At 42.1% G+C, this 22,320-nt stretch overlaps 1 protein-coding gene across 3 annotated transcripts in view; it reads left to right on the plus strand.

Moving 5' to 3' along the window:
- The first annotated feature begins 1,743 nt into the window (after positions 1-1,743).
- Positions 1,744-22,320, plus strand: part of MSRA (methionine sulfoxide reductase A) — a 389,937-nt gene continuing 369,360 nt past the window's right edge. For all 3 annotated transcript variants that reach the window (XM_082618736.1, XM_082618734.1, XM_082618735.1), the window contains exon 1: positions 1,744-2,177. In XM_082618736.1, the coding sequence (XP_082474862.1) occupies positions 2,042-2,177 (136 nt within the window). In that variant the 5' untranslated portion in view covers positions 1,744-2,041. The remainder of the gene's footprint in view (positions 2,178-22,320) is intronic.

Genomic DNA, 22,320 nt, shown 5'->3' on the forward strand with positions numbered 1-22,320 from the left:
TTTGTTGGAAAACCAGAGCATAATCACAAAAATAACACTTCAAAGCAGTGCGTGCCCAATGGGGAATATGGACAAAAAAAGACTCTCTCACTGTGGAGAAGCTCAGAAGGGTTTAGGAGATTCTGAAGAAAACGAAACCTTAGTGATGAAAACGGCATCATTGAAGGCAGGAATATTAATTCTCTCCTAAACCAACCAACCAACCAACCAACCAACCAGCCAACCAGCCAACCAAGCAACCAACCTCAATGTAACTTTTCTCTCAACTATTCTGGTAAAAGAGATAAGAAACCCCTGTTTTATGAAAAAAAGTATTTTTTTCTTTTAAAAATTAATAAAAAATTATAATAATAAAAGTAACACGGCCATGGGAATACTTGAGAACATTGTAACAATATGTACCATTTCAAACCAGAAGTTTAAAGAAAGTGAAAACCAGTCAACCATTACCATGAACAACAACAAAACTGCAAACATTTTTTCAATTTTTTTCTAGTCTTTCTTCAGTGGGTGTGCAAGGGGAGGTGTATGCATTATTATACGTGTACTACATACAATACTGTAGCATTGTTGTGGTTTCTTAACATTATGTAAGTACTTCTTGACATGAAAAATTCTTCCGTTTTGTGTGTGTGTGTGTGTGTGTCACGTGGGACCTTAGTTCCTGGACCAGGGATGGAACCGGTGCCTACTGCAGTGGAAGCGTGGGATCTTAACCACTGGACTGCTGGGGAAGTCCCCAAATTCTTCAGTTCTTAATTTCATACAATCAACCACAAAACATAGAAAAAGAAAACACAGACTATTTCCTTTGACAGAAGAACGATCTTACGACCTAGAAGGGACACCTTGTAAAGCTTTCAGGAAAGGCCTGTAGAACCTACTTCGTATAATCTCCTGGCAAAACCAAATAAATCGGAAGTAAAAACCGAGGCACACTACACAGACAGAGCCCGTATTACAAAATAGGTTTTAATGTTATCTGTCTGGCCATATTCTACAATACAGTAGGTCTAATCCTCCTGTCCTCAGGTTACAGTCCAGACCACATGAACACAAAGAGGTAACTAAACAAGATAGAGAGGTAACTAAATCCACTGGGGAGGTTGGCTCAAAGCCTTCTCATTTCTCTGGGTGCTAATCTGAAGTTCCTTCCTTCATGAGACTATCCGCCCACTTTGGCAGAACATTCGTGTAAAACCAAAATTTCACATATGCAACTCCCAAGTCACCCATCTGCCTCCACCCACCTTATTTTTGGGGTTGAAAATCTGTCACAGGAGCAAATGTTACGTCCCATGATTTGAGAGCCAAGAATGATCCAATAGAACCCTTAAGTTCACCTGCACTGCGTTAATGGGGTATCAGTGCCTTGCTCCTATTTTTCCCCCTTGTGTTTATCAGTATATTATTTCTATGTGTGTGTGCATATAAATATGTGTATATAAAACATTATATTGAATTATCTTTCCTATTCTTAACTGTTTGAAAATTGTGCTTAGTTTTCACTTTGGATAATCATCTTTTTGATAATTTATCATCATAATGGCTACAGTGGTAACAGACATAGTTACTAGTTTGTAAGGTAGATAGTCGTACAGCTTACTGGGCACACCGAGCAATTGTTAAGGAGGCTGTGAAATGCGAACGAACTTCAAAGTCAAAAGCCGGGCATTGTTTTTTTGGCCCCTGCCGCTTCACGTACTTTGTACCGCCATTAGTACACTAGTCTTCCGCCCGGGAACTTTGCACCGAAGGGGAGCAAGGAAAACTCGCAGGTGCCTCCCCAGACCCGGCCCCACGCCAGGGCGAGAACACGCCCTCCGTCCCGGCCCGCCCGGCACAAGGCTGAGGTAATCACTCGATTCCAGGACGGGGGCAGCACAGCCCGCCGCGTACGTGTCCCCGCTGACCCGCCCGACCGCCGGCCGGCCAGTGCACCCCGCCCCCGTCGCCCCGCGCCGGCCGCCCACTCCGCAGCGGCGCCTCGGCTCCCGACCCCGCCGGTCCGCCCGGCGGCCCCTACGCCAGCTACCCGCCCATGCTCGCCGCCACCAGGACGGCCCGCCAGCCCTTCCAGAGCCTCTTCCCCGCCCGGAGAATGGGTAACTCCGCCTCCAACATCGTCAGCCCGCAGGCGGCCCTCCCGGGCCGGAAGGAGGCGATCGCCGTAGCGGGTAAGGACGCGGGCACACACCGAGGGCGCGGTCGTCGCCGCTACGCACGCGCATCCTCTGGCCGCCGGAAGGGAGCCGGGGGCCAGCCTCGGGAGGGTCGGCAGCCGGGGTTCTGCGCAGGCGCGGAGGGCGCTGGCAGGGGAGGGGGCCGGGGTTAGCTACTCCTTCTTTGTTTGGGTTCTCACCAGCTAAAACAACGCGAAACGCGTTGACTGGACCTACTTCGGTGGTATAATTCACCTACAGTGCAAATACCCCGGCGCCTTCAAACTTCGGGCGGGAAAAGCAATGACCCAACTTTCGCCCTTTCCCACGGTGTGCATCCCCTTTCTTTTTGGCACCGGCCGCTGGGATGCAGGCCACTTGCAGCGGTGCTGCAGCGTTGTGTTGTCACTGGAAGCAATGGAATGGTACAGAACGATGAACACTGCAGTTTTGAAGTTGTTTCTCACTTCACTGTTCTGGTTGTAGGAATTATCCTCAGGATACCATTATCCTCCAGGCCTGCCCGGTTTCCCCCAGTTGGCAGGAGCTGCCCCTTGGCCCTGTGCTCCCGGGTTTGCCTGTGTGTGTCAGCCATGCAGAAGAGCTGTGCTTCCCAAACTTAAAAATAATTTTCCAATCTCATACCAATACTTCTGGATAATATAATATAATATATATAAAATATAATAAAAGTGAAATGCTAGAAAAATGAAATAAAATGAATAAAAATGAAAGAAAATATAATAAAAATGAAATGCTAGAAACTGCTCTAAAAGTTTCAAAAGCTTAGCTCTAATTTCGGTCTCAGCCCCTTAGAAGGTTGCAGATAACACGTGTCCACCAACCTGAGGACCATACTTTTTGAGAAGTATTACCTTGGTGCATTGCTTCTCAGAGTGTAGTCCCAATGATATCTTTTAAATACGCCCTTCCGGTGATACTAATGCACTCGGTAGTTTGTAAACGGCTGCCTTAGAGGTGTTGGAGGATTAAGCAGTGATTAATCTTTTACATATGGCTCGATGCCAAGATAAATCCTGCATTTACAGTTTTCTAGGGATTCTTCCATCTTTCTTTTCCTTAAAGAATTGTTGAGTATATATAGGAGGAGGTCGTTCTGAGGGTCTGTGTATCGTACACAATATTCAGTATGAGAATGGAGAAGGTAGAGGTCTTTGGGTTTGAGGCAGTTTGGGAACTGATGCTGTGTGACCTGTTTCTCATTCACCTACATTAGCAGTTCTATTTCCTATGTCCCACATCACTTCACTCCCAACTCATTGATAGCCTTAAAAAGCTTATTTTATTTTTGACTCAAATTCAGAGAATGAGTTTTGAAAAAAAAATCCAGATTATCTTTAACTCTGTCTGTAAATTACATAACCCCATTATCTAAACTTTATTTATCTTGAAAGAGAATTCTCTTTTAACAAACTAGGATTCATAAATGGATATTTAAAGGCAATACTTCTCAATGCTGAACTTTCCCAGCTTGTATGAAACTTCCTCTTTACACACTCCAGTGTCGTGGTATGTCCTCCTAGACATCTAAAAACAAACAAACCAAAAACTCCTGATCAGATTTCCAAACTGGTTCAAGGTTAAAACTGACCACAGTTTAGTTCTCCTTTATCTTAACCAAAGTCTTCCCACTCAATTCTTTAGTATATAAATGACACTTTTGGTAAAAGATTAACATGACAGAAACAAGCCAACGATTTCTTTTTCTATCCATCTAATAACTCTGACTGCAAAACCTCAGGACTTGGTTCTTGTCCAGGCTCTTCTGCCTTTTTATATAGCCATGCATACATTGCTATATCTGGACCAGTGAACTGTTTTTTGGTGTAGGGCCAAGCCTATAAGGCACATGTCCTTTTTGTTCAGCTGTTGTAACTTCCACCCCCACAAATACTTAAATTTTAGATTGTGGCCTTTCCTATCTCTACCCCTGGTACTGCTGCCTTGACAGGTTGCCGAAGGTTCTGACTGGCCCAAGAAATGGGCAGTGTTACCTCTTTGGTGGGTTTTCAGTGGCTGTAAGATAGAAGCTTAGGGACTTAATATTATTGTTTTGAAAGTTAAATTCATCTCTACTCCAACCTCCAATCTGTTTAACAGCTTTTCACCTTTCTATATTACCTCTGTCTATGTCTGTTGTTATTTGCACCCTACCCTTAGTTAATTTATAAAGGTACCATGGTGTCAAGAAAAATACTAATGATATTTTTATTTTGTTCTAGAACAGGATGCACTAATTTAAAAAATTCATATGGGAAAATAAGCAGGAATAGTTAATGGTAACTATAAAAGAAGAACAAAGAGGGGCAACTAGCCCTCGCACATAGTAAAAGTGAAGCTTAATAATTTAAACAGTGTGGGACTGGTCCATGAATAGAGAGGTCGATAGGAAGATCAGAAATTCTTAAATACGTATGAGAATGTAGCATGTGATACAGGTGACATCTCAAATCAGTGGGGAAAAGATGGAATATTCAATAAATGGTTAGGGGACAACTGAGTAGCCATATGGAAAACAAACAAACAAACAAAAAACCAAAAAAAACCCCACCAACGTTGGATCTGTACTTCACATCTTAAAGCAGGATAAGTTCCAAAAGATATATGTTGATGATAGCTCACTCTTATTGAGTGTTTACTATATGCCGGGCACTGTAGTAATTGATTTACATTTACTAATACGTTTAATCTTCACAACAACCTGAGGAGGTGGTAAGTGTTATTATCCCCACTTGTAGGTGTGGAGACTGAGGCCTATAGGGTTTAGTAGTGGATCTGGGATATGAATATAGGCAGTTTGCCTCTAGGGTTTGTGATCTTAACTACTATATGTACTGTGTTTTCATTTAGTTAAATGTAAAAAATGAAATAATTTACGGATGAGCAAGGGAGAATTCCTTTAGAAAGGAAAGCCTTTCTAACCGTGACTTGAAAATCAGAAGACTTAAAAAACTGATAAATTAGATCACAACAAAACAAAAATCTTCTGCAGGCAAAAATTACCGCAGGCAAATTCAAAAGACACACTGGGGTAAATATTTGCAACTCATATCGTAGGTGAAGGACTAATCTCCCTAATATATAAGAAGCTTCTAGAAGATAATAAGAAAACACCAACATCCATTAGAAAAATAGACAAAGGTTATGAGCAGTTTACAGAAAAGGAAGTATAATTGGCTCTTAAACATATACAAAGATGCTCAGCTTCATTCATAATGAGGAGAATGCAAGTACCATTTTTCATTCTTCAGACTGGCAAAAATCCAGAAATTTGATGATACACTTGGTTGGTAAATCCTTAAGGAAGAAGACACTCTTGTACGTAGCTGGCAAGAATGTAAATTGGCTCAACTCTTATGGAAGGCAGTTTGGCCATATCTGTCAAAAATTTAACTGTGTATACCTTTTGACCCAGGAATTCAATTTCTGGGAATTTATCCTACAGAAATACTTGCATTCGTGCCAAATGATGACTGTACCAGGTTATTCACTGCAGCTTTTCTTGCAGTAGTCAAAGATTGGAAACAACCCAAACTCCCATCAATAGGGGCTAGTTAAATTAATTATGGTTCATCCTCACAATGAAATATGCAGCTGTAAAAAAGAACATGGAATATCTATATGAATGGGTATGGAGAGATTGCCAAGATATAGTGTTAGGTGAAAACTGCAAGGTCAGAACAGTGTTATATGTTAAATTTTGTGTGAACAGGGAGGAAAATAATAATATTTATGCACAAAGAAACTTTGGAAGGATAGATAAGAAAGTAATGGCCACGGAGAGGGCGATGCAGTGAGCTGATGGTGGAGGGGAGACACAGCTGGGAGACTTGGCTCCGTGCTTTTTTTAAACTTTTGGTTCTTATAATGTGACTGCATTATTGAATTAAGTAACTCCACTTTGAAGATGATCTCTTTCAGCTGTTTTTAGTCTAATTGACCACCTTTCTATGACCTTTTTTTCATCCCTATTTCAAGTTCTTTTTTTTCCTTTTTAAATTTTGCTCTCTTTTTCATGTCAAGTTCTGTTTTTCTTCCCCAACTTGCTTTTGTAATCAAAATCCACATTTTGGCGTGATTTAAAAATCTAAATTTAGAGGGTGAAATTGGAATAAGTTAATCCAAATCATTTTACATTTCATAAATATTCATTTTTATTGAAGTGTCAATTGTGGTGGCATCATTTATACAAAGAAAAGATCCTTGGGGACAAATTCCTTCCACTATTATGTAGAAGGCATTATGTGTATTTCTTTTATTTTGAGTGATGTACATAGACTTTTAAAAGAAAATCATGGAAAACAAATTTCCTTTTAGAAAAATTTTCACCAGTGTGTGATTAACTTCTAAATTGTAGGACACAGAGCTATTATCTCTCCTCTGCATCCTGTCTAAAGCTCTTTCTTTTACCCTCTGTTTCAGAATCCTCAGTACTTCCCTGAAGTCCCTGGGATAAGGGTATTCCATATCTCCCACCATCTGACCCTTACCTGCCCAGCCTTTTTTCCTACTGTGCCCCTATAGAACCCCATCTTCTGGCTAGCATGTGTTTCAGTGTTTTGCCTCTGGAAACGTTCATGTGATTTTACCCAAGTGGGTTCCACACTCTAATCTTTTCATTTAGTCATTCCTTAAATGTTTATTAAATGCCTGCTTGGGTAAAATATTGTGTTTTCCATATATCCTTACCCTGCTCTTCCTCAAAACTTGCCCTGCTTGAATTCCATTTCTCCTATAAACCCATCCCTTTCCTCTCCAACCTAAGCAATCCCTTTCTTCTCTACTAGACAAATAGTTTTGAACTATTTTATGAACCCTATCAGATCTTGCAGTACTACTGAGGTGCTTTTCTGCTACCCAAGTTATTAAATCTCTGTCTTATTGTAGTAGGGGCGGGGTGGGTGTGCAGCCGTTATCACGAGACCTTTAGCGCATCAGTTAGAGGTCCCACTCTGCCAACAGTCAGCCTGACCGTGGTCCTCAAGGCAGACAGTGCAGTGAGAGGCCGATCGTGGCCGTTTCCCCGGAGCCCTCCAGGCCCTCCGGCCTTGGGGCTGGCGGGTGAGCTGGGGGCTCGGGGACCGGCTGAGCGCTATGTCCCGCAGAGCCCCAGAGCCCAGGCCAGGGCTGCCTGCTGGCCGGGCCCAGGCCTTGAGGCCGCAGCGAGCCTCTCCCCCGTCCCCACCTCTGCCACCTAACGGGGGTGGCCGTCTGCATGGGTGGCAGTCCACGGAGGCCTCAGCAAGGGGAGTATACGGACACTGCCATCAAGGTAACAGCTTCAGCCAGCTTCAGCCTCTCTGTGCAAGTTTCAAACATTGGTCCAGCTGAGATCAGTTGTCTACGCCTAGGAGGTGGCCAGAGGTCAGGGTTAAGTGGCAAGGGCATTGCACGGCATTACTTCAGGTCCACCTCTGTGCTTAGGCTGTTCTCAAAGAACGGCCGTTGTCGTGAGCTGGGAATTCACCTGATGGGTATTTGCTGCAAGAGGTATTACACTGATCCTACACAAATGATTCTCTCCAGTTTAAACGCAAAGCCTGAGGGCCGGCTGGATCCTGGGCGCCTTGCCCCCTCAGTGATGACGGCTGGGCAGGGTCTGGGGACCTGGCCCTGAGGGCGACGCCAGCTGAGATCTGCCTCTTTAGCCCGGCCTGGGCACTGGTGGGAGGACCCAGACTGGGTGCTGGACAGACATTCCCGGGCAGGGTAACCGGCCGGCGCAGGGACCCTCCTCCTCTCAGCCCTCAGGGCCTGGACCTCGGAGGGCGAAAGTTGAGCCTTGGGACCTTGCCCTCTCTTGTCAGGACAGAGAATAACATTTGTCTTGGTGAAGGTTTATAGGAACGTTGTGACCTGACGCGACCCAACCTCAGGAACAAAGGATCTGACACCAAGAAGTTTGCGACAGCTAACCACGTGCCTCCCTCACCGTTCCTATAAAAGGGCTTTGCTGAAAGCGTTCCGGGAGTTCGGGGTTTCTAAAGCATGGGCCGCCTGTCCCCTTGCCTGGCCCTGCAGTAAACCTTTCTCTGCTCCAAACTCTGACGTTTTGGTATTGTTTGGCCTCCCTGTGCGTCGGGCACACAGACTTGTGTTTGATAACATTATCTCCCCATATGAGTGTGAGCTCCCCAGAAGGATGTCTGTCCGGAGTGGGGAGCCATGTTTCACTCCTTAAAGGGAAGGGCTGGACCATGTTTGATACTTACTTTATCCTGTAGTCTGTAGCACTTCACAAAGGGTACTGCCTGCCTGCATCAGACACTCAGTAATGTTTTGTGGATATTGGGGGAGAATGTGGTTAATGCCTGAAAACAAAGACCAAAAAGGTGGTTTTTTTATGTGACCATCGTGTGACCAATGGTGACACAGAGAAGCTAGCAAAAACATAATATGTTTTATCCATGGGGTACATATTCTGAATTTTTTTTCCACTAGTGGGGGTGGATTTGTGCTGATTTCAGAATTCCCTCTCAATCACTCTTGTGACCAGTGGTAAACTTTTCGAGTGGCCAGGATGAATGATGGGAAGCCCCTTGTCTTCAAATCTCTGAGCAGGGACGTGCTAGGGACCTGCAGCAGCGGTGGGGAAAAGGGTGTCATGCTCAGCACAGCCCTTGGGGGGGCCCGTCCGGCTCCCCTCTGGTTCAGGGGACACAGCGAGCCCCTGTATCAGCTGGGGAGGGAGGAGAGTGACGACAGCTGGGTGAGGAGACTCAGCCTGTGACATGGGTCCCAAGAGAGCCAGCAGCCTCCAGGCCCTCAGCAAGGACCAGAGTGAAGGCCTCTTTGCCGAGCTTGGTTCGGCCCCTTCACAGACCCCAGTGGCCTGGGAGCTATCACCCCTGCTGCCTTGGCAGATGACCAGGCCCTTTCTCATACTACAGCAGCTGGTTCTAGCCCCTGCCATCCTGTGCCAGCCCAGATCTCGAACTCTGGCGCTGTACGAAGGACTGAGTTCTGCAGAAGATGGTTTCAGGGTGTCAATGTGAGGAAGAAAAGTTGTGGATCTTCTACATCCTATTCTTTCATCTTTCTTCCCTCATAAATCTGCGGTTGGTCTGAGAGCATCAGAATATCTAATGTTTTATGAAATAGTAGCATTAGAGTACAAACTACTTCAGGGCAGGATTTTGTCTTATTCTTTGTGTCTGGAACACAGTAGGTTGACCATAAATATTTGCTGAATGACTGTAGCATATTATGTTGTGATCTCTGATGGGCAGGCCCCTCAAAGACATACCTGTGTTATGATACAGAATAGATAGTCAATAGCTGTTTGAGTGGGTTCTAGGTACTTTCTCCATAAGCATCTTAGCTATAGACATCTTTGCTGCAGAACTAACTGGCAGTTTTGCCGTGAAAGATTAAATAACTGGTTGACAATTTTTGGTTTGACAGTTTGGTTTTAACTGGTTGAAATGCGTTAGCATTTCTTCCACTCAGTGACATTATTGATGGCGTTACTGAGCTGACAGATGACAGTGATTTGCCCCAAGAGTAGGTTTTTTAGTTTGAAACACACTGCATTGGAGGAGGAAGAGGCTGAGGACCTCAAAGGTGCAGAGTTGAACCCACGTTTCCCATAGAACTTTGGAACGTCTATCAACAGACATGTGCCAACATGCTAAGAACACACAACAGAGTAGAGGCTTTCACAAGGCAACACAGCTCAGTTACAAATACGCATGCTAGTGTTTGGAAACTGGTACCTCTCTTAATGAAGGAAGAAATTTTAGTGAAAATTTGTCTGATGCTGAACAAGGAAATGAATCAACAAGCAAGAATAAAGTATAGAACGCAATGAATGAAAGACTTGGAAGACGAGTTTTCGGGTACAACCCACAAAGTGAAATCAGTTATTTGGGCAGTATCGCCATGAATCTACCTACACTTCTCATGTTTTATTATGTCCTTTTTAATGTCCCTCTTTTAGTTTTCATTATTTTATCTTTCAGGGCAAAATTGCCTTACGTCCAATTAGTTAACCCAGTGGAAATGTTTGTGGCAAAAATGCATCAGGGGGCTTCCCTGGTGGCACAGTGGTTGAGAGTCCGCCTGCCAATGCAGGGGACATGGGTTCGTGCCCCGGTCCGGAAAGATCCCACATGCCGCGGAGCGGCTGGGCCCGTGAGCCATGGCTGCTGAGCCTGCGCGTCCGGAGCCTGTGCTCTGCAATGGGAGAGGCCACAACAGTGAGAGGCTCGCGTACAGCCAAAAAAAAAAAAAAAAAAAAAAAAAAAATTGCATCAGGCAACGTTGTCTCTGGCAAGAATGCTTATGATGAAAGCACTGGACATGGGTTGAGTAATGGAGAGGAGAATAGCACATTGAAGAAGACAGGAAGGGTGGGAGCCTGAGGACTTGGGATTGCCACTGTTTGCTGGTTTCCGTGTTAATAGTTTTTCCTGTTATACCAGAAAACTGTATTACCTAGATAGCATTTCGACAGCCAAATGGAAATGTATGTGATAAGGAGTGGGCCATATTTGAAGAATGGAGCATCAGTCCACCCGTGGTACGTGATGGCAGCCTCCTTAGCTGTCACTTCTTCCTTCCTGCAGCTCAGAGCATCAGGCCAGGCTCGGCTGTGCAGAGCTGAGTTTTCTCCATGCTGCCCAGACCTTTGGTTATGTCAGATTTCTAGTAGGCCATGGGTTTGTCATCATGGGGTAGTTCAGTCATTTTAACTTGTGTCTATCTCCTCACCAACTTTTAAGCTAAGAGATGGTGAGAGGTTGGGAGAGTCTGACATCTGCCTTGTCTTTGAATAAGTGGAATTGGCATTTGCTGGCATCACCCCTGTCGTTGCCTGCATTTTACTGCTTTACTCTTTGTACCGTCTTCTCCTGGCTGGCTGGCTAGCTTCTTCCCAACCACTCTCATCTGTGCATGGCTCCTGAAAGCTAGATCTCATCTTGCAAAAGTTCCGCTTCCCATTTCCAAATTCTTAGAGGATATGTATGTCCTGCCATAACCCCAAACTCAGTTCTAAGTCCAAACTTACCATTTTCCCTTCAAAACACTGGATACATATTTTAATTTCCCCATTTCTGTCATGGCACTACTCTCCCCCAAACCTTAGCCACATTCATCTTCGATCCTTGCCTCTGTATTTAAACTGGTCCTCTTCCAGTAAGTCTTGATTGTTCCTTGCCTTCTGTATTAGTCAGAGTTTTCCAGAGAAACAGAACAATATATATATAGCATGAGGGACTGGAGCACATGATCACGGAGGCTGAAAAGTCCAAGATCTGCTGTCTGCAAGCTGGAGGCCCAGGAGAGCTGGTGATGTGATTCAGTCCAACCCTGAAAGCTGAGAACCAGGGGAGCCAATGGTGTAAGTTCCAGTCTGAGTCCTAAAGCCTGAGAACAAGGAACATCTGATGGCAGGAGAAGATGGATATTCCAGCTCAGACAGAGAGAGTGAATTCCCCCTTCTTCCACCTTTTAGTTCTAATCCGATTGGATTGAATGAGCACCCACCCCCATATTGGTGGGATCATCTTCTTTACTCAGTGTACCAACTCAAATGCTAATCTCTTCTGGAAGCACCTTCACAATACACACAGAAATAATGTTTTACCAGCTATCTGGGCATCCTTTAGCCCAGTCAGCTTGGCACAGAAAACTAACCATCACGCTTTCCTTGTTCACTGCTTTTCCCAGTCTGTCATGAGCACCACTACCAGGCATCTGTTTAAACCTCAGATTTCTATCACTGCTAAGAAAACAGCGGTAACTGTGTGATCTGGGTGATGACTTTCTTCCTCCTGGGGTTAGAAACGTTCCTTGACTTGCTGCTCATCTCAGCGTTCCTGATCTCTGCTTCCACCGCTGAGGCTGACTTCTACTCTCAGTACCTTCCTCTGGGAAGTTTGCTTTTTTCCTCACAGCCCATCTCAATCTTCCTGGGCCTTTCAAGGCTAATCTCAGTTTTCCCCCTTCCATGCTGCCTTTTTGGGGACTGTTTCAGCATAGATTGCTCTTAGAACTGGAGGTGGAGCTCAGGCTTTGAGGCCCTGTTTTACACTTTCATTCCAGTGTGTCTTCTTAGGGACGTAAAGGTTGAGTTCCTTTAATGCATTTGGAGCTCAGAGATGGCCATTGTTCTCCCTTGCGTTTCCTGAACTTCTGACCTGGTTACGGTGCCCTGTGGGCATGGCCAGAGCTCTTGGATTACAGTGGTCAGGCTGCTTGGTCTTCTGGTAACTTCCTCTCTGGATGTCCTATCAAAACATGCTTCCCATTTGGTGAGGTACTTGACTACTTTGATCATGATGCTGTTAAAATAAGCTGAGGCATATTAAAACTTTTAAGAGTCTATTTGAGCAAAAACTGATTGGAATTGGGCAGCATCCCATCCAGCTGATAGAAGGGGGCTCTGAAGAGCTGTACAAAATGAAAGATTTTTATAGCCAGAAGGAAGCGGGAACAAGGAAGTTGTACTAGGCAGGGTGGTCATGGCAAGGTTACTTTCCTCTAGGGGATGGCAGGATGTCTGTCAGGCAGATTACCCAACTAGTGCTCATCAGGAGATTCCTGATTGGTCCTTAAACCATTTCTCTCTCATTTCTGGGAGACCCAAAACCGTAGCCAAGGTAAATCTTGGTTTGGTGCCGTGGGGCTTAGCATAAGTGACTTTATTTGGGGCCTATTTTTTGTTTGTTTTTTTGTTTTTAGACAATGCCAAATGCTTGATTTTACCTTGACCAGAGACTGCCGTAGCCTCTGAACCAGCTGGGACCTCTTCCGTAAGCTGGATCGCTTCTAAAATGTTGAATAAGGTTATTACCCTTCACAGAGAAAGACATGGTTCCTTACTTTCTGTAGGACTTCTGTACCATTTCATGTAAGCATACCTACAGAGTTTCTCAGCAGGGTATATTTCTGGTCCACTAGCTTGTTGAATAAGTGTGTTAAATTTGCATTATAATACAGCAAAGACTGGTAGTAGTGAAACTGGAAGAAATGTAGAGTTACAATATGTTTTGATGACTATATTATCATTACATTTTTAAAAAATGAGGAATAGAATTCAGAAACATTGACTGTCTTCCCAGAGCATGTATATAAAATGAATTCTTTTGAAAATATTACCATGGTAAGGTAATAACATTAGTGTTGAATTTTCCTCTGAAACTTTTGCATATTTTAGCTTTAATTTTTTTTTTTAAATTTGTAGTTTACTCTTAGGTAATTTATAGTTTGCTTAGGTTAAACACAACGTGAAAAATTGAAAAGCCTTGTTCACATGAGGCCAAAAATTATTCTTTGGCCAACTGAAGAAAATTTGATATTTTAACAGACGTACTGTAGTTAGCAGATGAAAAGAAAACCACATTAGGGTTTGCCGAATGAATCAGCCAGCTTTCAAACAGAGTCCCGGAGGAAACACTGCATGGCTGCAAACCTCCATTTCCTCATCTCTTCTTAAGAACCAATTCATGAAGAGCTACGTCATCTAGCAGGAAGCCCAGTGTAACAACTCCTGCTTGGTCCCTGGGGTTCCTGGCCCACCACTTAGCATTCCTCGCACACCGAGCTGTGTGCACTGGCACGAAGCAGCCACACGGAGCTGCCCGCTCCCCCCACCGAGGCTGCAGCCGGCCTGATAACAGCCCTGCTCACCAGCTCACCAGGGTCTCTCCCTGACAACCGGAGGCAGGTTGCCGGGAAACCACATCCCTCCAAGAGGAGACCCTGCACCCAACTGCCTCTGCGTGTAAAAGAGGTTGGAGGAGCCCCTTGCAGATAACTTTATTTTCAGAAATTAAAAAAAAAATTTGTTTTTTCTTTTTCAGGATTATGCTTATCCTAAGAAGTACTGTGGATTTATTTTGATACATGGAATAAAAGGGAATAATTATTTTCTGGTGAAAATTAGGTGTTGGATGAGTAAGATTATATAGCTGTTTGCTGCAGTAGTTTGGGGGAAACATATAGGAATGAGCTATATAAATTTAAATATGAATTTCCAGGGGCGAGATATGAACCAGGGGATTTATACGAATATGATGGAACTTAAGCTTTTAACTATTTTGGTTCATTGAAAGCCCGATGATTATTTTTTTCGGAATAAGGAGATTGATTAAAGAGCTGAAACCTAGGTTTCTTTTTCTATGTACGTTTGCTTTGGAACTTGTAGGATGGTTGATAAACTAAATTGATATAATTAATAAAATGAAGATTCTCTACTGTTTACTCTCTTAGAAAGGAATCAAGGGGTCTTTGCTCTCAGCCTCTGGTTTCTCTTCCCAGGAAGTCTGGTAATAGGCTATTCTCGCTGGTCCTACCCCGTCTTGAGATGGCTTCTCTTTGCTTCAGGGCCTTTATTACTTAAACCTTAAATTTTTATTCATATTTTTGCTCAAAGTTTGATCTGTAAGTTTTTAATCATTTTTATCCTCTTCTCCCAGCTTCCCAAGTAACCACTGTCCAAAACCAAGAGAGCATTCTTCAGTGCCTTTCTCCATATCCATAGAATGATATGTAAACACTCACATTATTTATTGTTGGTGTTTTATAAAAACGAATCAACTTATATTCTCTGTATCTCACTTTTCTCACTTAATAGTACATTATGGAAATATCTCCAAGTCAGCTGGTATATCTTAACATATTCTTTTAAACAATATTAATAGGCTTCATTTTTTGGAGCAGTTTAAGGTTTACAGAGAAATTGAGTGAAAAGTACAGAGTTCCCATATACACATGCCCCTCCTCCCCAAGTTTCCCCTGTTGTTAACATTTGTTTTAGATGGTACATGTTACAATTGATGAGCCAATATCAATACATAATTATTAACTAGTCCATACTTTACATTAGGGTTCATTCTGTGTGTTTTGACAAAATGACAGGTATCCGCTGTTACAGTATCATACAGAGTAGTTTCACTGACCTAAAAATCCGCGTGTTCCACCTAGTCTTCCCTCCTCCCTGATGAACCCCTGGCAACCACTGATCTTTTTACTGTTTCCATAATTTTGCCTTTTCAAAAATATCATATAGTTGGAATCATATAGTATGCAGCCTTTTCAGGTTGGCTTCTTTCACTTAGCAGTCAGCATTTAGGGTTCCTCCATATCTTGGTAGCTCATTTCTTTTTAGTGCTGAGTAATACTCCGTTGTATGGATTTATCACATTTTGTTTATCCATTCACCAGTTGAAGAGCATCTTGGTTGCTTCCAAGTTTTGGCAGTTATGAATAAAGTTACTTATATAGGTTTTCGTGTGAACATAAGTTTTTAACTCCTTTGGGTGAATACCACGGAGCACAATTGCTGGTTCATATGGTAAGAGTATGTTTAGTTTTGTAAGAAACTGCCAAACTGTGTTCCAAAGTGGACCATTTCACATTCTCATCAGCAGTGAATAAGATTCCTGTTGACTCACATCCTTGTCAGTATTTGGTTTAGTCAGTGTTTTAAATTTTAGCCATTCTAAAGGTATGAAGTGGTATTTCATTGTTGTTTTAATTTGCAATTCCTTAATGACATATGATGGACATCTTTGCACATGCTGATTTATCATCTGTATATCTTCTTTGGTGAAGTATCTGTTTACGTCTTTTGCCTACTTTTTAATTGGATTTTTAATTTTCTTATTGCTGAGTTTTAATAGTTCTTTTTATATTTTGGATAACAGTCCTTTATCAGATATGTATTTTGCAAATATTTTCTTCCAGACTGTGGCCTGTCTTCTTATACTCTTGACAGTGTTTTTGCAGAGCAGACATTTTAAATTTTAATGAAGCTCAGCTTATTAATTTTTTCTTTCATGGATCACATTTTTGGTGTAGTATCTAAAAATTCATTTCCAAATCTAAGGTCACTGGTATTTTCTCATGTTACTTTCTAGAAGCTTTATAGATTTGCATTTTAAATTTTGAGTTAATTTTTGTGAAAGATGTAAGGTCTGGGTCTAGATTATTATTATTATTTTGCATGTGAACGTCCAGTTGTTCAAGCACCATTTTCAAAAGACTATCTTTGTTTCATTCCATTGGCTTTCCTCCCTTGTCAAAGGTCAGTTGACTATATTTGTGATTGTTTCTGGGCTCTTTATTCTGTTCTGTTGATCCATTTGTCTGTTCTTTCACCATTACCACACTGTCTTGATTATGGTAGTTTTATGGTAAGTCTTGAAGTTGGGTAGGATCAGTCCTCTGTCATTGTTCTTCTTCAATATTGTGTTGGCAGCTCTGGCTCTTTTGCCTCCATATGAACTTTAGAATCATTTTGTCCATATCCACGAAATAACTTGCTGGGATTTTGATTGGGATAGTGTTGAATCTATAGATCAAGTTGGGAAGACCTGACATCTTGGTAGTATTGAGTCTTCCTATCCAGGTGCATGGAATATCTCTACATTTATTTAGATATTCTTTGATTTCTTTCATCAGAATTTTATGGTTTTCCCCATATAGATCTTATATATATTTTGTTAGATTTAAACCTCAGTACTTAATTTCCTTTAGTGCTAATGTAAATGGTATTATGTTTTTAAATTTCAAATTCCAGTTGTTCATTGTTGGCATATAAGACAACATTTAACTTTAGTATATTAACCTTATATCCTGTAACCTTACTATAATTGCCTATTAATTCTAGGAGTTTTTTTTTCAATTCATTGAGATTTTCTACATAGACAATCATGTCATCTGCAAACAAAGACATCTTTATTTCTTTTTTCCCAATCTGTATACCTTTTATTCCATTTTCTTATTGGCATTAGCTAGTACTTCCAGTATGATGTTGAATAGGAGGGGTGAGAGGGGACATCCTTGCCTTATTCCTGATCTTAGTGGTAAAGCATCTAGTTTCTCACCATTAATTATCATGTTAATGTAGGTTTTTCGTACATGTTCTTTATCAGGTTGGGGAGGTTCCCCACTATGCTTAGTTTGCTGAAATTTAATATGTTGTTTTTAATGGTTGCATAATAGCTCATGGTATGTATGTACCACAGCTTATTAAAACAAACAAAGCTCATCTTTTTATCAGTTATTAAGGGTTTGGCTCCAGTAGCGCTGTAGATAGGTTTATTAATCCTGGTATGTGATATACGTACTGTAAGCACTTATGAATACCTTCCCTGTAAATCTAGCCAAAGGAGATAAAGTTGGTGCCAGGTTATGCAGTGCCTCAAAGCCAACATAAGTAAGGAGTTTGGATCAAAATGGAAAATGGGAAAAATGTATGTTCTGTGGTGATGCATACTCTGGGGGGACATCAGAGGTTCAGACACGCAGATGCTTACTGTCTGTCTATGAAGTATAAGCATCCTATGGGTCTTGGATGCTTGCTAGTACAATTTGGATTGGTTTCTAGATACAGCTGGGCAGCCAGGTTGTGGAATTGTTTATTCTGAAAACTTAGAGGTCAGTTTGCATCTAGAGTTATGACCTGGTTACATTTAGTGAACTGGACTACAAAGTTTCATACCTTTACTATAAACCAGGGGTTGGCAGAATATGATCTGTGGGTCAAATTTGGGCTATAGTCTGTTTTTTTAAAAATTAAACTTTTTATTTTGAGATAATTATAGATTCACATACAGTTGTAAAAAATAATACAGAGAGATTCTGTGTACCTTTTACCCAGTTTCCCCAGTGGTAACATCTTGGAAATCTGTTGTGCACAATTAAGATATTGACAGTGATAGAGTCAATATACAGAACAGCTTTGTCACCACAAGGATCCCCTGTGTTGCCCCTTTATAGCCACTCCCGCCTCCTTCCTTCCCTCCCCACCCCCATCCCTAATACCTGGCAACCACTAATCTATTCTCCATGTCTGTAATTTTATCATATCAAGAATGTTATATAAATGGAATCATACAGCATGTAACTTTTGGGGGTGGCTTTTTTCAGTCAACATAATTCCCTGGAGGTTTGTTGAAGTTGTTGCACGTGTCAGTGTCAATGCTTTGTTCCCTTTTATTGCAGAGTAGTATCCCAGGGTATGAATGTACCACAGTTTATGTAACCATTCACACACTGAAAGACATCTGGATTGTTTCCAATTTTTGGCTATTATGAATAAACCTGTTATGAACATTTGTGTACAGTTTTTTTATGTGAACATAGTTTTCATTTCTCTGAGATCAAGGCCCAAGAGTGCAATTGCTGGATCATATGGTAGTCACATGTTTAGTTTTATAAGAAAATGCCAGAATATTTTCCAGAGTGGTTGTACCATTTTACATTCCCATCAGCAGTGTCTGAGTGATTCAGTCTCTTCATCCTTGCCAGCATTTGATGTTGTCACCAGTTTTTATTTTAGCCATTCTGATAGGTGTGTAGTGATATCTCATCATGGTTAAAATTTTTATTTCCCTCAAGGCTAATGATGTTGAACACCTTGTCATGCGCTTTCATGTCATTTGTGTATCCTCTTCAACGAAATGTCTTTGGTAAAATGTTAGACATTTCTATTCGGATTATTTGCCCTTTTACTGCTCATTTTTTAAAGTTCTTTATATATTCTAAGTATTAGTCCTTTGTCAGATACGTGGCTTGCAAATATTTTCTCCTAGCCTGTAGCTTATTTTTTAATCTTCTTAGTAGAGCCTTTGCAGAGTAAAAGTTTTCAATTTTGATGAGTTCCAATTTTTCCGTTCTTCCTTTTATGGATTGTGCTTTTGGTTTTAAGCCTAAGAACTCTTTGCCTACCCTGATCCCAAAGATTTTCTCCTATTTTTTTCTGAAAGTTCTATGGTTTTACATTTTACATGTGAGTCTGTGATCCATTTTGAGTTAATTTTTGTTCAAAGTTTGAGATTTAGTTCGAGGTTCCTTTTTGTTCTTTTGGCCTATGGATATCTAATTGCTGAAGCACCATTTGTTGAAATCCTGTGTTCCAAACCTTAGGGGAAAAGCCCTCAGTCCTTCACTGTTAAGTGTGATGTTAGCTGTAGATTTTTTGCAGATGCTCACTATTGTAATTCCCCTCTATTCCTAACTTGCTGAGAGTTTTATTATAAATGAGTCTTCCGCCACCCGTTTTTGTAAATAAATTTTTATTGGGACACAGGCATGCTTATTGGTTCGTCTGCCGTCTATGTCTGCTTTCACAGTACAATACCGGAACTGAGTATTTGTGACAGGGATCATGTGACCCTCAAAGCCTAAAATATCTATTATCTGACCTTTTCTAGAAAAGGTTTTCTGACTGCTGCTGTAGTTTCACGACATCTTTCTTTTGGTGCCTCCTACCTCTTGATACTGTAAGATGGTTACAAACTCTTAGTTACCCTACACATGCATCTTCAATTGCCCAAAACTTAGACCCTGAGTTGTTGGCAGTGCCCACCTCAAAAGAAGGCAGAGTATGGACGTGTGTAGATCTGGCTGACTTCCAAAGGGCTTCCCTACTGTGACATGTCTGTATTTCGATCAGCAGTAGTATTTTGGGTAGTCCTTACCTGGTCACTCCTGTTAACTCCTCACCTTGACCATCCACCTGAACAAATTACGTGCGTCGCACTGACCCTTCTTTCCTGCCCACATTCCCTGACTCTTACTGTATGTTGTCTGCATTGCTGTGTTTGAGAATGTTGACACGATGGGATGATCCATGACTTTAGTGATCTCTAAAGGGTCCAGTGGAGTGTGGCATTCTAAACTCAGTGACTCTTTTCATTGTAGATACATATTTATTATGGTTCATTTTTCTAAGGGAGTTTTAAAGTTTTGACAAGTTATTGCTTTGGTTGAAAATGAGGACCTGGATAAACGATGACCTGAGTCCTTAAGTTAGGAAATAAGCGAATATGTTCCTTTGATCACTGAAAGGTAAACCACTGTGGTTTTGCACTTATTGATTATTAATCCTGCATCTCTGCATATACATTTTGGTCTAGCTTCCTTCATCTACTCTCTCTAGAACATGCCTTGACCAATAATATCAATACCTCTGTTTTTTCTCTTCACCAAGCTTCCTCTTACCTATTACCACCTCTGCCCTCAGCAGTGTCTTCTCTTACGCCCCAACACATTTGACCCTCACCTCGTAGAACCTTGAGCATTTTTTTCTTTACTATTCATTGGGTTTGCAATCTTATTCTTGGAAGACATCTTATATTGTTGTCTTATCGTTTAACTTTATAATACTGATTTAACTTTATATACTTCTCTATAATGGCATTTTAAGTTTAGTGAGGGCTTATTTACTTATTCATATAAGTAGTGAACAAATTTGTATAAGTAGTTTATTTGTAAAGCTCTATGCCTGTGCATGTTTATGTTACACATTAATTATTAGTTAAATGAATGAAAATGATTGAGCTAATATTCTGTGTAGTATTAAGTTTGGAAGTTGTCTGTTCAATAAAATCCTTTTAGTATGGTACAGGTCAATAGACAGTAATATTAATGAATCTCAATAAATGGATGTTCTGTTTTTAACTTACCTTCCAGCACAAACTATCCATCTTTAGAAATTTGATTATGACCACTTGTGAGAACCCAGTGGCTGACTTTCATTATAGTTGTTGGAGGAGATCCGAGCTCTTAGCTGCTACACTGTGATTTGTGTTTAGTATTGATGGCAGAGAAGTCTCTCTGCAAATATGTAAAAATATTGGTGGGTGAAGGAAATGGTTCCCAGTGTGACAGAGGAAGTATCTTAAAAGGACCTGAAGTCATCTGCACTTTTCCCAAGGTTGTGTTTACATAAAAAAGGCATTGTTTTATGTTCTAGAATCAAGAGGTGATTTTATGATTTAACAGGTTCCACTAAGAGCTTTTGTACGGTTATCAGTACCAGCATAACTACTACAGAGTTCACATAACAATATTAGTCTCTGGATTTATTGAGTTTGCAGCATTCCTTTAGTATCATTCATAGTTTTCTGCTAAGGGTACCACTTTCCTCTCTTGACTTAACACCAAGATATGGAAACTCATTTACACTGCAGTGTATGGTGCTGGGAAATGAACGCCTGTTTACTCTCTCTCTCTACAGGACCGTTCATGACCACAGGTAGATGTTTGCCACCTCACTATCAATAGGCCGTATTCAGAAATGTGTTCGTTAGTGAGGGGCGAGTGGGTTGGGTGGAAAGCACAGGCATTTAACTTTTGGACAGTGACTCTGAGCTTCACTTCACGTGCTCACCAGCTGTGTGACCTTGAACACATTTGCCTCAGTTTTCTCATTTGTAAAACGGAAACAGCGGCACCTGCCTCAAGTGGATGTTTCTGGGAAGAGATGAAATCATGGGGAAAGAGCCCGTGTGGTGTCCGGCTCTCGACAGATGCACAGAATGCTTTGTTCGCAGTATGATATTCCAGTGGGGATGTTTAGGGAGCAGCTTCCTGCTGTGTCGTTGCCTCTGTTCTGTAACAGTGGCTGGTGGCTGTGTCTTATCAGCATGCTCGCCAAAAGAGCTGCGGTGTGGGACAGGGAGGCTACCCGGCCACAGGCTCATCGTGACCCCAAACTCAACTTCATTTCCTTTCCTGGGCCAGCCTCCCTTTCAGAAGGATTGGCTCTGGATGCACCTGTGAGGCAGGGAGGTTGATCATTACTTAAGGCCGTACACCTCTCAGAGGACTTCGGGTGGCCAGCACGGGTGTGCGTGTACTCAGCCTCCACCCTCCACTCCCTGGAGATGCCTCCTTCCTGACTGCCTGCTCCAGTCTCTCACAGGTGAACTGCTTTCTGGTTGATGAGCTCCCTGTCAGTAGAAGAGTTTGAGCAGAGCCTGGGTGATCCATTTATTTATTTGGCTGCGCCGCACAACATGTGGGATCTTAATTCCCCGACCAGGGGTCAAACCCAGGCCCCCTGCCTTGGAAGTGCAGAGTCTTAACCACTGGACTGCCAGGGAAGTTGTTTTTTTTTTTTTTGAAGTATAGTTGATTTACAATGTTGTATTCGTTTCTGGTGTACGGCACGGGTGATTCTTTATTGGGGTGTTTGTGGAACCCTTGGCAACAGTGGTGGCTGGAGCTGTTGCTGTTAGAGTGCTTCCCAGCTCTGTGTTCCCTTTTCCAGAGTCCAGCGCCTTTCCCCAGGGTGTCTCCACACAGCGGCCACGAAGTATGCAGCATCAGCAGGAGAGACAAGAGGGTCTTGGGGTGGAGTGTGGTGGAATCCCAACACTTAAGAGCTGAGGAAGAAGAA

The sequence above is a fragment of the Mesoplodon mirus genome (genome assembly GCF_964341445.2).
Source record: "Mesoplodon mirus genome assembly, chromosome: 1".
NCBI classification, from domain to species: domain Eukaryota; kingdom Metazoa; phylum Chordata; class Mammalia; order Artiodactyla; family Ziphiidae; genus Mesoplodon; species Mesoplodon mirus.